The sequence below is a fragment of the Entelurus aequoreus genome, linkage group LG05 (genome assembly GCF_033978785.1).
Source record: "Entelurus aequoreus isolate RoL-2023_Sb linkage group LG05, RoL_Eaeq_v1.1, whole genome shotgun sequence".
Taxonomy (NCBI): domain Eukaryota; kingdom Metazoa; phylum Chordata; class Actinopteri; order Syngnathiformes; family Syngnathidae; genus Entelurus; species Entelurus aequoreus.
The window spans coordinates 75,819,900-75,833,745 of record NC_084735.1 but is presented as its reverse complement, the minus strand read 5'-3'; the positions used below and the strand labels follow the sequence as shown (position 1 = coordinate 75,833,745).

At 38.0% G+C, this 13,846-nt stretch overlaps 1 protein-coding gene across 3 annotated transcripts in view; it reads right to left on the bottom strand.

The window, feature by feature from the left end:
- clip2 (CAP-GLY domain containing linker protein 2) overlaps positions 1 to 13,846 on the bottom strand; it is a 62,407-nt gene that overhangs the window by 8,923 nt on the left and 39,638 nt on the right. For 2 of the 3 annotated variants that reach the window (XM_062048935.1, XM_062048934.1), the window contains exons 9-12: positions 5,551 to 5,601; positions 4,883 to 5,185; positions 3,067 to 3,621; positions 2,932 to 2,989 (exon numbers count right to left, since the gene is read on the bottom strand). In XM_062048935.1, coding sequence (XP_061904919.1) covers positions 2,932 to 2,989; positions 3,067 to 3,621; positions 4,883 to 5,185; positions 5,551 to 5,601 — 967 coding nt within the window. The remainder of the gene's footprint in view (positions 1 to 2,931; positions 2,990 to 3,066; positions 3,622 to 4,882; positions 5,186 to 5,550; positions 5,602 to 13,846) is intronic. The other variant, XM_062048936.1, reaches the window with a different exon arrangement.

Below are 13,846 nucleotides of genomic sequence, written 5' to 3'. Positions count from 1 at the left end.
CCCCACATACAACACTGTCCTTTCAACCATTCCTAAACGATCCTGCAATTTAGCCTCCAACAAATAACAGTAGTTAGAAACATTTTGGTCACAGAAGGCGGCCAGAATGCCATTTGTTTACAACTGAAAGGAATGCTAACGTGGGGGTTTCCGACCATTTTGGACTGGTAGTAGTCGATCCACAGCGATTGTTCTGTCACACAATACCTCAATGACCTGCTCCATGTTGCCACGCCCTCACGTTCCCTAAGATCTTCTTCATCCACTCATCTCACTGTCCCCTTATTTAAACTGTCCACCGTAAGTGCCCGAGCTTTCAGCCGCTCTGCCCCTCATCTTTGGAACCCATTACCACCAGACCTTCCTAAGTTAGACTCAACATCCCTCTTCAAATCAAGACTCAAAACACACCTATTCCTGACTGCTTATTCATTGTAAATATTATCAAACTTTGTTGTTGTTTTTGTTGTTGTTGTTTTTATCCAATTGATTTTATTGTTTTGATTATGTACGGTGTCCTTGAGTGCCCTGAAAGGCGCCTTATAAGTAAAATGTATTAATATTATTATTATTAATGCTAACGAGGGGAAATTACACTACAATGACTGTTGTTGGCTTTGACAGTAGGATTGCTTGTTTGCATCAAAACAGTTGTTTTTCTCACTACGATAGGGAGAAACCATCCTTGCCCAGGCACACCCTCCTGGTTTTTGGAGTATAAATATTTGGGGTTTTGGCACCAGTCGCCATCCTAAATCTGACCAATCTAAGTCCAAGACTAGATCTGAGATTACGAGCATTACCTGAGGAAGCCTACTCTGACGAGAGGCGAAACGTCTTCTAAGACAAACCAAACAGTCCAGTTGCGATCGATTGAATGCCCTGAGGTCATTGATACATTTACACAATTACTATGCTTTGACCTAAAATATTGGTCAAAATTGTCCAATTATATATTATATATATAATATATTATATATATTATATTATTTATTATTATTATTGTCTATAGTGAGCTAACTGTGGTGCTGAATTTCCCCCAGGGATCAATAAAGTACTTTCTATTCTATTCTATTCTATTCTAAATGTGAGGATTTAAGCATTTTAATTAAGAAACCCATACATCCATTCATTTTATACAATTTTATTTGACTCAAAAAGCACACACTCTATGGTGGTAAAATAAGCGTAAAAGGTAAAACACGGAATTAAAAACAATTAAAACGGAAAAAACTAATGTAGTTGTTTTTTTATATTTCTAATATTACTATTATTGTTTTACTTGTGGTTTATTCGTTAATAATTTCTGTATCTTAAATTAAAGTAAATTAAAGTTAAAGTGCCAATGATTGTCACACACACACTAGGTGTGGCGAAATTATTCTCTGCATTTGACCCATCACCCTTGATCACCCCCTGGGAGGTGAGGGGAGCAGTGAGCAGCAGCGGTGGCCACGCCCGGGAATCATTTTGGTGACTTAACCCCCAATTCCAACCCTTGATGCTGAGTGCCAAGCAGGGAGGTAATAGGTCCCATTTTTATCGTTTTTGGTATGACTCGGCCGGGGTTTGAACTCACAATTTACCGATCTCAGGACGGACACTCAACTATAAACTCAACTATATTCAAAGTCGAGTTTTGGTGGTACAATAAATACTAATGTTTTCAAATTAATGACTAATCGTGATTACAATATCAATCAAAATAATGGTGATTATTATTTTTGCCATAATTGTCCAGTCCTAACATAACGTTGATATTGCACATATATATATATTTGTAATGGTGTTACTAGTAATATCCCTGTTAGTAAAGGTGTGCAAGGCCCTTTGTGTGTCGCACTTTGCTTGAGCTGTCCATGAAAGCTCCAACCAGGGTGCCACAAGTCTTTAGCCTAAGCATTTTTCATTTACTGCTTGTTTCCATCATATTACGTCAAAATGTGACTTGTGTATGGCTACTTGAATTGTATTATTATATATATCAAATGGTATCATATTATTATAATGGAATGTACATTTGAATAATACGAGGGTTAGTTATCTGTCCCGTTTGGCGTCTTGTGCATTTAAGTGGAAAAGGATCAAATCGGTACTTGATCATTAACTACCACAAAGAATAGCCGGATATAATATCAGTGTTGTTTTCCATACATTAATTTTTTTTTCCGTCAAATAGATTTGGTGCTACATGTTGGCCGCACATAAACGGGTCTGCCAGAGAATAAGAAGATGCAGCAGGAGGGATTATTAGTGTTGCCAACCTAGTGACTTTGTTGCTATATTTAGCGAGTAATCAGAGACCTCTCGATCGACTTGCGACATATCCGGTGCAGAGGTCTTTAACAAGGGGTCCACGGAGGTACTGCAAGGGGGTCGAGGAATCTTATGTTGATTTAGACTTTTTCTGAAATATTTTTTGTATTCCCACCACAATTTTCCGACAAAATGCATTTAAAAACATTAGTTTATAAATGGTAGCGGCATGGCCACCATACTCAATTATTGTATCCATGTTAGCATTAGCTAGCAATTAGCACTCTAGTTGCTTGCCGGCAATTAGCGGTGCCAGTTTTCAGTCAGCAATTAGCGCACAAGTTGCCAGCTTGCGACTAGCGGTGCTATACAGTATTATTTGAATATATACTTAGTATTACACAATTTCATACAGGTTGGGGGTCTCCCATCAGTTTGGGGGTCCCCGGCCTGGAAAATGTTGAAAACCCCTGATCTAGTGGAGACTCTTCTCAACAAGCACCGGAAGCTCCTAAACATCTAAAAGCTCCGCCTTGCAACATCCAAAATGTTGCGAGACATGTTTGTCGTCATTTTGATTTTCATGTTTTTTACTGACTTTTTGCAAATGCGTCATGGCCAATTAAGAAAATCTGACAAATGCTTTGATAAAATCGTTAAATCGTGTTAATTTACCTTCCATATTCTGCTTCAGCTTCATCTTCTCATCGGAAAGGTCGTTAGGCTGGATCATCTAGGAGAAGAGTCACCAAAGAAGTTAAAGCGGTGAGGCCACATCTGGCTAACTCGGAGGTTGTACTTATCGCTTACATTTGCATCGTGGGATGAGTAGCGGTCAGCTTGGACGGCCTGCAGCTGGTTGGCCGTCACCCTCAGGTTCTCCTCCAGTTTCCGGATCTCCTCCTGGCTCTCGCTCTGGGCGTTCCTCAAGGCCTGGTAGTCCGACATCTTCTTTTCGGACAGCTCCAGTCTCTCTCTCAGCTCCTGTGTGCTTCTGTCCTGCTCCCTCTGAAGAGTCTCCATCTCCGTCAGCCTCTTCTGCGCCCTCTGTAGCTTTTCTACGGCTTCCTTGCCGCCCTCGTCCGTCCTGTAGCTGGGGATGCTCTCAGCCAGCTGACCTTTAGCCTCTTGAAGCCGAGCGCAGAGGTCCTCGCGTTCTTTAGTCAGGATGGCGCCTTCTATCTTGTACTTTGCCTTGAGGTTCTCCACCTCCAGCTGGTGCTCTAACTTCAGGCCCTCAAGACTGGCCCTCAGTTCTTGGACGCCCGGTTCTTGGCCGGGTGGCGTTGCGTGGTTACTAGCGAAGGAGGCTTTCAGCTCCTCCAGAGATTGCTGATGGTCGCTCACTAACGAGTCAAACTTAGCCTGCACAGGGATGAGAAATGGATCATTTGGTACTCTAGAGTCGACATGTCCCTAAAAATAGATTTTTTCCCCCACCATTTTTCCCACGTCAATCTGCAATGGGGGGACAAGATTGACTCAGATATTTTCCGCCTTCAGAGTTAGTATCAGAGCCGTAATAGAGTGCCTGTGTGAAAGGGTCTATATGACACAATGCCTGCACCAGGAAGTGCATTTTGAACATCTGACAAGCACTTCTCTCGCTGTTGTGCGGATAGCAGTGCCATCTGACAATACATTTCTAAAATCGGATCGATCACTTTCAAATTTTTAATCACCGTAAAATACTTGCTTGAATAATTTAGATCAGTGTTTCTAAACCATAGGGCCCCCTATAGGGCCACCAAAAAAATATGTGTTTCTCTGCTGTGGTTCGTATAGGACGCAGCAGTTCTCAGTTGTAATACACTTTTCCACCACTTGTGGCAGTAATGTCAGTATCAAACAAACAGAAGAAGTCTGGAGCTTAAAAGAGTAAAAATTATGAATAAAGTTGTATTTTCATTTGGTATCAGTTTTTGTGTATTTTGGATCTGCATAAGTCCCAAAAATGGGTTATGTCTCGCCCTCTTAAGGGTTCTCGGATGTAATGACGTACTACTGTGTCAAACAAAATGTAATTGATTTTCGAATTAATTGCAATTTATTCGTACAGATTCTTAATCGATTTAAAAATTAAAAAATTATTTAAAAAAAAAAGTTTTTAATTTGTCTTGTCCAGCAGTTTAGGAAAATAGATGATCATATCTGCTGTACAGATTACTTAAGAAGTGTTGGATACTTCTCTTGCCTTATTTGCATTTGACTTTATAAATATTTGGGTTGTTTTTTAAGCCAAACCAGTTTTCTAATCAGTAATATAGAATTGTATTAGAGTTTTTTATCCATTTAATTAAGGAATGTAGTTAATCATAGAACTGGCACCCAATGTTATTTAAAAAAAGTATTGATTTTCAATCAAAAATCGCTTTGAATTGGGAATCGATTCAGAATCGAATAGTTACCCCCAAGAATCGAATTGAATCGAATCGTGTGGTGCCCAAATATTCACAGCCCTAATAACTACGTACATGACACATGTACGCACATTAGCTGTGAGTGTTTTTAGCTAACGATATCAATTTAAACAGTTTATGTTAGCAGTCATTGAATGCATATTCTATCATAACGTTGCACCATTCATTTAGTTGACACAATGGCAATAAAAGTATTTCCACTCTACCTTCCAGGTGTCCATCATGTCCATGTTTTCCTTGGTGGCCTGTTGGACCTTTAGCCTGAGCTCGCCAATCTCCCGGTTCCGTTTGTCCACCACCGCCTTCAGCTTCTCCATCTCTAGCTGGCTGGCCGCTAGCGCCGCCTCTCCATCCTTAAGCTCGCCGTTCTCTCCATCCAGCGGGAGGAGAGTGACGCCTGCTTCTTGCTGGGGTCGCGGCTGGACCCGCAGGCTCTTGACCTCGGCTCTGGCGCGGCTCAGCTCCTGCTCCAGCTGCACGATGCGACTCTGCTCCTCCACCGTGGTTTGCTGACGAGACAGGAACGTCGTCCGAGGTTAGGGCACAAACACTCAAAAGAGATACTGCATGTATGAGGCGTCATGGCAGATATTCAATCGCATTCCAGTAAGCGTGTCAAGAAGTGGAAGGCTAGAGGCAAGCGCAGCCAAACTCGGATCATCTGGAAGCAGCCAGGCCATTATTTTACGAAGAAAGAAAGCCTCTACGCTGTAAACAAGGAGGAGGACCACCAAGTGACTACTTGATTTGTATGAAAGACGCTTAAGGAAGAAGGAGGTTTGTGTGTGCATCAGAGTTCCGTTAAAAGTCGTGAATCAAGTCAGCTAAGCAAGCCCAAACAAGATTAATACCGATTTGTTTTGGAGGGGGTCACCTTGTTTCTCTTACCCAACCTTAAGGATGCCGCATCCAACCCGCATCTTCCCTGTTGGCAGAAGCACATTTTACTGCACCTAAAAAGTCTCCTCTTTTTAATAGGACTGTCAAAGTAAACACGTCAACGCATGCGATTAATCACACAAAAAACGATCGCATTAATCATGTATGGACGCAGATTAATCACACAATTTATTTACTTCTTTACCTTCACCGCGGATGGTTACCTGATGCGGCCAGTGATAAGATCAATGCGTACGTCCGTACAAAGATGAGTGCGCAGACTCCGACTGGTCAGTAGAAAATGTCACCTGATCAGCAACTTATTTCCAATATTATTGCAGGATTGTTCAAAACGTGCACGTCACACTAGACCGTTACCAGGTTTTAAGCGAATAAATGATGTGAATTCAAAACATTAACAAAATTGACATTCTGACAACACAATTGCATTTGTGTCAAAATATTGGGATCTTTTTTAAAGTCAGTTTAAGTTACCCAAGCTAGTAATTAACAGCGATTAATCACGGTTAGTCAAAAGTGTAATTAATTTCAAATACACAATTAATCGTTTGACAGCAGTACTTTTTATATTAACCAGGAGGTTAGTTTTATATGAGGGGGGAAGCTGAGAAGTGCTGAAAAAAAGCCTGTCCAACATTAATAATCCCTATAAGGAAACCTACAGTGATGTATGACCGTATGACATTCTCACAGTTGAATTGCATTTGTCTCAAAATATCGGCATCTTTTTTTTAAAGTTAAACCAAATGGTACAACCAAGTAATTAACAGCGATTAATCGTGAGTAATCAAATTCAAAAGTGTGATTAATCTGATTTTGAAAACTGTTTCAGAGCACCATTTTTTCTTTATACTTCTTTTTTTTTTAACATGCGGGGACAATCTAAAAGGTGCCCCGCCGGATTCACAGATGGCGCTGTAGTGGAAAAAGCCTGTCCAACATTAATAATCCCTATAAGGAAACCTACAGTGATGTATGACCGTGTGACATTCTCACAGTTGAATTGCATTTGTCTCAAAATATCGGTATCTTTTTTTTTAAAGTTAAACCAAATGGTACAACCAAGTAATTAACAGCGATTAATCGTAAGTAATCAAATTCAAAAGTGTGATTAATCTGATTTTGAAAACTGTTTCAGAGCACCATTTTTTCTTTATACTTCTTTTTTTTTTTTTAACATGCGGGGACAATCTAAAAGGTGCCCCGCCGGATTCACAGATGGCGCTATAGTGGAAAAAGCCTGCCCAACATTAATAATCCCTATAAGGAAACCTACAGTGATGTATGACCGTATGAAATTCTCACAGTAAAATTGCATTTGTCTCAAAATATCGGTATCTTTTTTTTAAAGTTAAACCAAATGGTACAACCAAGTAATTAACAGCGATTAATCGTGAGTAATCAAATTCAAAAGTGTGATTAATCTGATTTTGAAAACTGTTTCAGAGCACCATTTTTTCTTTATACTTCTTTTTTTTTTTTTTAACATGCGGGGACAATCTAAAAGGTGCCCCGCCGGATTCACAGATGGCGCTGTAGTGGAAAAAGCCTGCCCAACATTAATAATCCCTATAAGGAAACCTACAGTGATGTATGACCGTATGAAATTCTCACAGTAAAATTGCATTTGTCTCAAAATATCGGTATATTTTTTCAAGTTGGGACGGCGTGGCGCAGTTGGGAGAGTGGCCGTGCCAGCAACCTGAGGGTTCCTGGTTCAATCCCCACCTTCTACCATCCTCGTCACGTCCATTGTGTCCTTGAGCAAGACACTTCACCCTTGCTCCTGATGGGTGGTGGTTAGGGCCTTGTATGGCAGCTCCCGCCATCAGTGTGTGAACGTGTGTGTGAATGGGTGAATGTGGAAATAGTGTCAAAGCGCTTTGAGTACCTTGAAGGTAGAAAAGCGGCATACAAGTATAACCCATTTATCATTTATAAGTTAAATTAAATGATGCAATCAAGTAATTAACAGGGATTAATCGCGAATAATCAAATTCGAAAGTGTGATTCATCTGATTTTGAAAACTGTTTCAGAGCACCATTTTTTTTTTACATGCAGGGGCCAAAAGGTGCCCTGCCGGATTCACAGATGGCGCTGAGGTGGAAAAAGCCTGCCCAACATTAATAATCCCTATAATGAAACATATAGTGATATGACTTTATGACATTCTTACAGTAAAATGTAATTTCGTCAAAATATCAGTATCTTGTCTAAAGTAATTTAAATTATGCAAACAAGTCATTAACAGCGATTAATCGTGATTAACTTCATTTAAAACTGTGATTAATCTGATTTGGAAAATTAATTGTTTTTTTTTTAATACTTTTTTTTTTACATGTGTGGCAAGGCAAAAGGGGCCCGCCGGATTCACAGGTGGCGCTCCAGTGTGAAAAGCCTGCCCAACATTAATAATCCCTATCATGAAACATATAGTGATGTATGACTTTATGACATTCTCACAGTAAAATTGAATGTACCTCAAAATATCAGTTTCTTTTTAAAAGTTATTTAAATAATGCAAGCAAGTCATTATAACAATTAATCACGATTAATCTAAATCTAAATTCAAAAGTGTGATTAATCTGATTTTGAAAACTAATTGGCGGCACTACTTTTTTTTATTTATATATTTTTTTTAGATGCGAGGGCAAGCCAGGATGTAAGCAGACTTTTGATGGAATTTATTTACTATTTAGAATGCATTAAAAAAATCCATCCGTCATCACGCGTCTCATAATGATTGTGAACGATAGGCAAAATTCCAAAAAAAGTGTAGTTCTCCTTTAAAGTTCCTTTACCGGCACTCATTTTTCAAACGCTAACGTGCATGCGTTTTGACGGCTTTTTAACCTTCGGGTCATTACGTAGCGTGGGAAAATGTGGCTGCTTTCACTATTTACTGAACTTGACAGTCCAATCACACAAACTACTTCATTGAGAAAATCAAAAAAACTCCTGAAACATGAATTATTGCCAGGTTATACCACACCATGAACCCTTAAAGGCTGAAAAACAATACCAATCATGCAAAGCGAGAGATGTATTATTGTTTGTTTACTGTAATATGAAATATTTAACATCGATTATTTTGGTATGTATACTAAAACATATATACGTATTATTGTCACATTATAATGTGCAAGACTACCAGCTGCCTGAAAATAATTTCAAGAGTACAATATGAAACTGTAAGGCTGTGTGAATGTATAAAATGGTTTAGGATGTAAGCATGTAACATTTTTATTCATGTTGTACTTTATTATTTTACATGTACTGTATTGGGGCCCTAATTCTAAGCTATTACAGCTTCCTGGGAGTTTCCCTTTAACAAAGCACTTACAAATCACATAAAGCTGTTGTGTGTATGGACTTTTACAACATGTTGTAAATAAAGAGATATCCAAAGAGATATCCACTGGGAGGCACAAGTGGAAAAATAGCAATCAGAAAGGGTGCATTATGAAAATACCAGGTTCAAAGCCATGACAAGTTCTCCAGACAAGAAAATAATATTTTTTTCAATCCACAATCACTGTGAGACCTCACATTGATTGGAGTAACAGTCTGCTGCCAAGCATGCATTCAAAGAGGTCGGCCTTCACTTCTGTGTTTGGATTATTTTAGCGCATTAATAACATAAAATGTAGATTGTTACTGTAACTGCTTTAGTAAGATGGCATAAAAACTCAGTAATAAGGCTGAATACTAAATTGCATTACCAGAGAAGGTTAAAACATTGTCATGCAGAGATATGAATACCATTAACTTGTACAAAACGTAGTGTACAGAATATGAAGCATTTATTCAGGTAGAAATATCACAGATTACATTAGCAAACATCCTTGACAATCAAACCACGATCGTAACAATCTACTTCTTGTGTTAATAATGCGTGAAACTTATATCCAAACATAGTGTCGTGCCTCCTCTGAATACAAGTGCTCCTACAGCAGGAATACAAATGCTGTATTCCTACAAAATACAAAATCTGGCAATACACAAACGAAGCTTGGGTAATTTTTTATTGTCTATAAAAGTGTGTTTATGTCCTTTTTTTGTGTTTAGATTTTTTTTTTAAAAACATAATGTTTCCAAAAAACATTTAATTAAAGCAAACTAATTTTCTAGTCATGGTAATAAAAACTTGAAAATTATCTGTCTAGGCCTACGGTACACTTACTAATGATGAAAAATTATATCTATCTGCAATTAATCGCAATTATTTTTGAGGTTAACTGCGATTAAATATTTTAACCGTTTGACAGTCGTATTTGTGGATATAATATATATACTATATATATATATATATACATATATATACAGCTATACTGTATATATATACATACACACATATACAGTATGTACAGATATACATACATGCATATATATATATACATACATATACATTATATATATACATACATATACACACACATATATATATATATATATATATATATATAAAAAAATATATATATACACACATACATATATACAGACACATAATATATATATACACATAAACATAATATATACTCTTATCTAACACTGTTGCTACACCAATTTTGTTATGTCTTAATTACGATGACGGCAAAGCCTTTTTCGTACATTCATGTGCAAAAGTCTATATAAAAATGAAGAAATTAAATGGGTGCATTTTGTTTCATAAAATCTAGGTTAATACTGCCAAACTTTACTTTGAAGCTTAATTTGCACTCAACAGGCAATCAACTGTGTGCATGTCTTAATGCTGTGTAACTCGACAGTAGTTTTTTACCGTTTCTACATTGTTAGTTATTTTCCTGTGGTCTGTATCATTTCCTGTCTTGGTGCTTTCATTTTGGTTCTACTTCTTGTTGGACTCCTTGTTTTACTGCACTTTGTTTAGTTTTCTCTTTATATAGTTCCAATCAAGTCTGTTTAGTTTCACCTGTTGCTCCTTGCCAGTGCTAGACTATTGCATGAGTGCATGAGTTACTCTCCTGCCACAGCCTTCTGTTTCTGCCGTTTTGTGCTCTCTACATAAAGACTCAAGTCTTTGACCTGCACGCTGCCTTCCGTCTCCGCATCCTGTGGTCACACCAACAACTGCCATGCACCACTGTGACAGTTGTAAAGAGGAAGTTGACCATACTACAACACATGTCAACATAAACAGACCGATTTTTCAAACAAATGACCTCTTTGGGTCTCAAATTTAATGTCGACTTAAGCGGGCACTTTTCAGTAATGAGATAAACAAGTTGGACCAGGACTTGTTGATTGACATAAATGTGTTGCCAACATAAACAAGCTTCCACTTTATTGCCTCATAGTATAATTACAGGAAGTGACATTATCTGACTATGTTGTCCTTTCTCTGCTTCATGTGGCAGCAAGGAAACTGCTCTTTTACTCTACTTAACATTCCTTTCCACTTCAAAGTGACCAGGAAAAGTACCATACTTCCTGTTCATCTACGTTGTTATGCATGCTACAGTAGGGAAGGGATTCGCAAACCCCCATTTCTGGGTGGATCTCGCGTGAGAGGAAGAGGGGGGCTCAATCATTTTGCATTGCAGTTTGATGAAAATGATGGAAAGCGCCACTCTGCATAGCAATTCACGCTGTGGTCAAAGTTGGAATTGCCACAAAACACATTTTAAGATATTCAACACTCTACTGCCATCTGGTGACTAATGTGGATAGTGCACCGCCCCAATTTGTCATGTTTCATGTGTCAGGTAAGCCGTGACAAATGGGGCCATATGCAATACATGAATTGTTTTAGTCAGACAGGGTTTTCATCTCTGATTCTGCCTAGCAACAAAAGACGGACGGGTAAGTCGCGGGTAAAAGATTATCAGTTGCATTGTGCTTTTATTGATTTTTTCATAGTTATCTTATCTTTTATTTGAAATTTAAAAAAAAGGATTTGTATCAGATCTTTCCGTCGTTTTTCCCGTGTTTTGGTGTAGCCAAAACTCTTGTCAATTGTTGCTAACTTCAGTTTAGGATACAAATGCTGCCCAGCAACAAGTGACTAGGCCAGGGGTCGGCAACCCGCGGCTCTAGAGCCGCATTCTTTAGCGCCGCCCTAGTGGCTCTCTGAAGCTTTTTAAAAAATGTATGAAAAATGGAAAAAGATGAGGGGAAAAAAATAAAATTTTTTGTTTTAATATGGTTTCTGTAGGAGGACAAACATGACACAAACCTCCCTAATTGTTATAAAGCACACTGTTTGTATTAAACATGCTTCACTGATTCGAGTATTTGGCGAGCGCCGTTTTGTCCTACTAATTTTGGCGGTCCTTGAACTCACCTTAGTTTGTTTACATGTATAACTTTCTCCGACTTTCTTGGACGTGTTTTATGCCACTTTTTTTCTGTCTCATTTTGTCCACCACACTTTTAACGTTGTGCGTGAATGCACGAAGGTGAGTTTTGTTGATGTTATTGACTTGTGTGGAGTGCTAATCAGACATATTTGGTCACTGCATGACTGCAAGCTAATCAATGCTAACATGCTATTTAGGCTAGCTATATGTACATATTGCATCATTATGCCTCATTTGTAGCTATATTTGAGCTCATTTAGTTTCCTTTAAGTCATCTCAATTCAATGTATATCTCATGACACACTATCTGTATGTAATATAGCTTTTAATTTGTTGCGGCTCCAGACAAATTTGTTTTTGTATTTTTGGGTGGCCGAACCCTGGACTAGGCAAAGTACGACATAACAGGAAAAAAATATCCAACACATTTTTATTTCAAGCTATAAACTTTTAGGGTTTTTTGGGGTGGTTCTCCCTGTCTTCTCCTTGCATCGGAACCATTTGCCCCTTTGTTGCCAAGGAAACAGCGTGACGAGTGTATGACATTTATTTTTTTATTGGGTTTGGCCCTCATATTCTGCCTAGCAACAAGAGACTGTCTTTGTCTCTGTCTTAATTATATATACAGTACAGGCCAAAAGTTTGGACACACCTTCTCATTCAATGCGTTTTCTTTATTTTCATGACTATTTGCCTTGTAGATTGTCACTGAAGGCATCAAAACTATGACACCTGTGAAGTGTAAACCTTTTCAGGTGAATACCTCTTGAAGCTCATCGAGAGAATGCCAAGAGTGCGCAAAGTAGTAATCAGAGCAAAGGGTGGCTACTTTGAAGAAACTAGAATACAAAACATGTTTTCAGTTATTGCACCTTTTTTTGTTAAGTACATAACTCCACATGTGTTCATTCATAGTTTGGATGCCTTCAGTGACAATCTACAATGTAAATAGTCATGAAAATTAGGGATGTCCGATAATGGCTTTTTGCCGATATCCGATATTCCGATATTGTCCAACTCTTTAATTACCGATACCGATATCAACCGATACCGATATCAACCGATATATGCAGTCGTGGAATTAACACATTATTATGCCAAATTTGGACAACCAGGTATGGTGAAGATAAGGTACTTTTTAAAAAAATTAGTAAAATAAGATAAATAAATTAAAAACATTTTCTTGAATAAAAAGAAAATACAACAATATAAAAACAGTTACATAGAAACTAGTAATGAATGAAAATTAGTCAAATTAACTGTTAAGGGTTAGTACTATTAGTGGATCAGCAGCACGCACAATCATGTGTGCTTACGGACTGTATCCCTTGCAGACTGTATTGATATATATTGATATATAATGTAGGAACCAGAATATTAATAAAGAAAGAAATAACCCTTTTGTGTGAATGAGAGTAAATGGGGGAGGGAGGTTTTTTGGGTTGGTGCACTAATTGTAAGTGTATCTTCTGATTTTTTATGTTGATTTAATTAAAAAAAAACAAAAAAAACCCGATACCGATAATAAAAAAACCGATACCGATAATTTCCGATATTACATTTTAACGCATATATCGGCCGATAATATCGGCAGGCCGATATTATCGGACATCTGTAATGAAAATAAAGAACACGCATTGAAGGAGAAGGTGTGTCCAAACGTTAGGCCTGTACTGTATATCATCACTTTCTACAGCCTGTGTAATAAGTGACATTATTCTTGCTAAACAAACTGCAAACAAGTGCACTGCAAAAACAACGGCCGCATAATTTAGGTTAAAAAAAATTCTGTCGCCAGAATTTTTCAGCAAAAATCACGGGTGTACCGTTTTTCCATTTGCAGTAAAACACTGTAAAAACAGGTTCATACGTTAAAAACTGGCAGCTTTGTTGCATGAGAAGGTGTGTCCTAATTTTGGCCTGTACTGTATATATAACTACGACTTCTT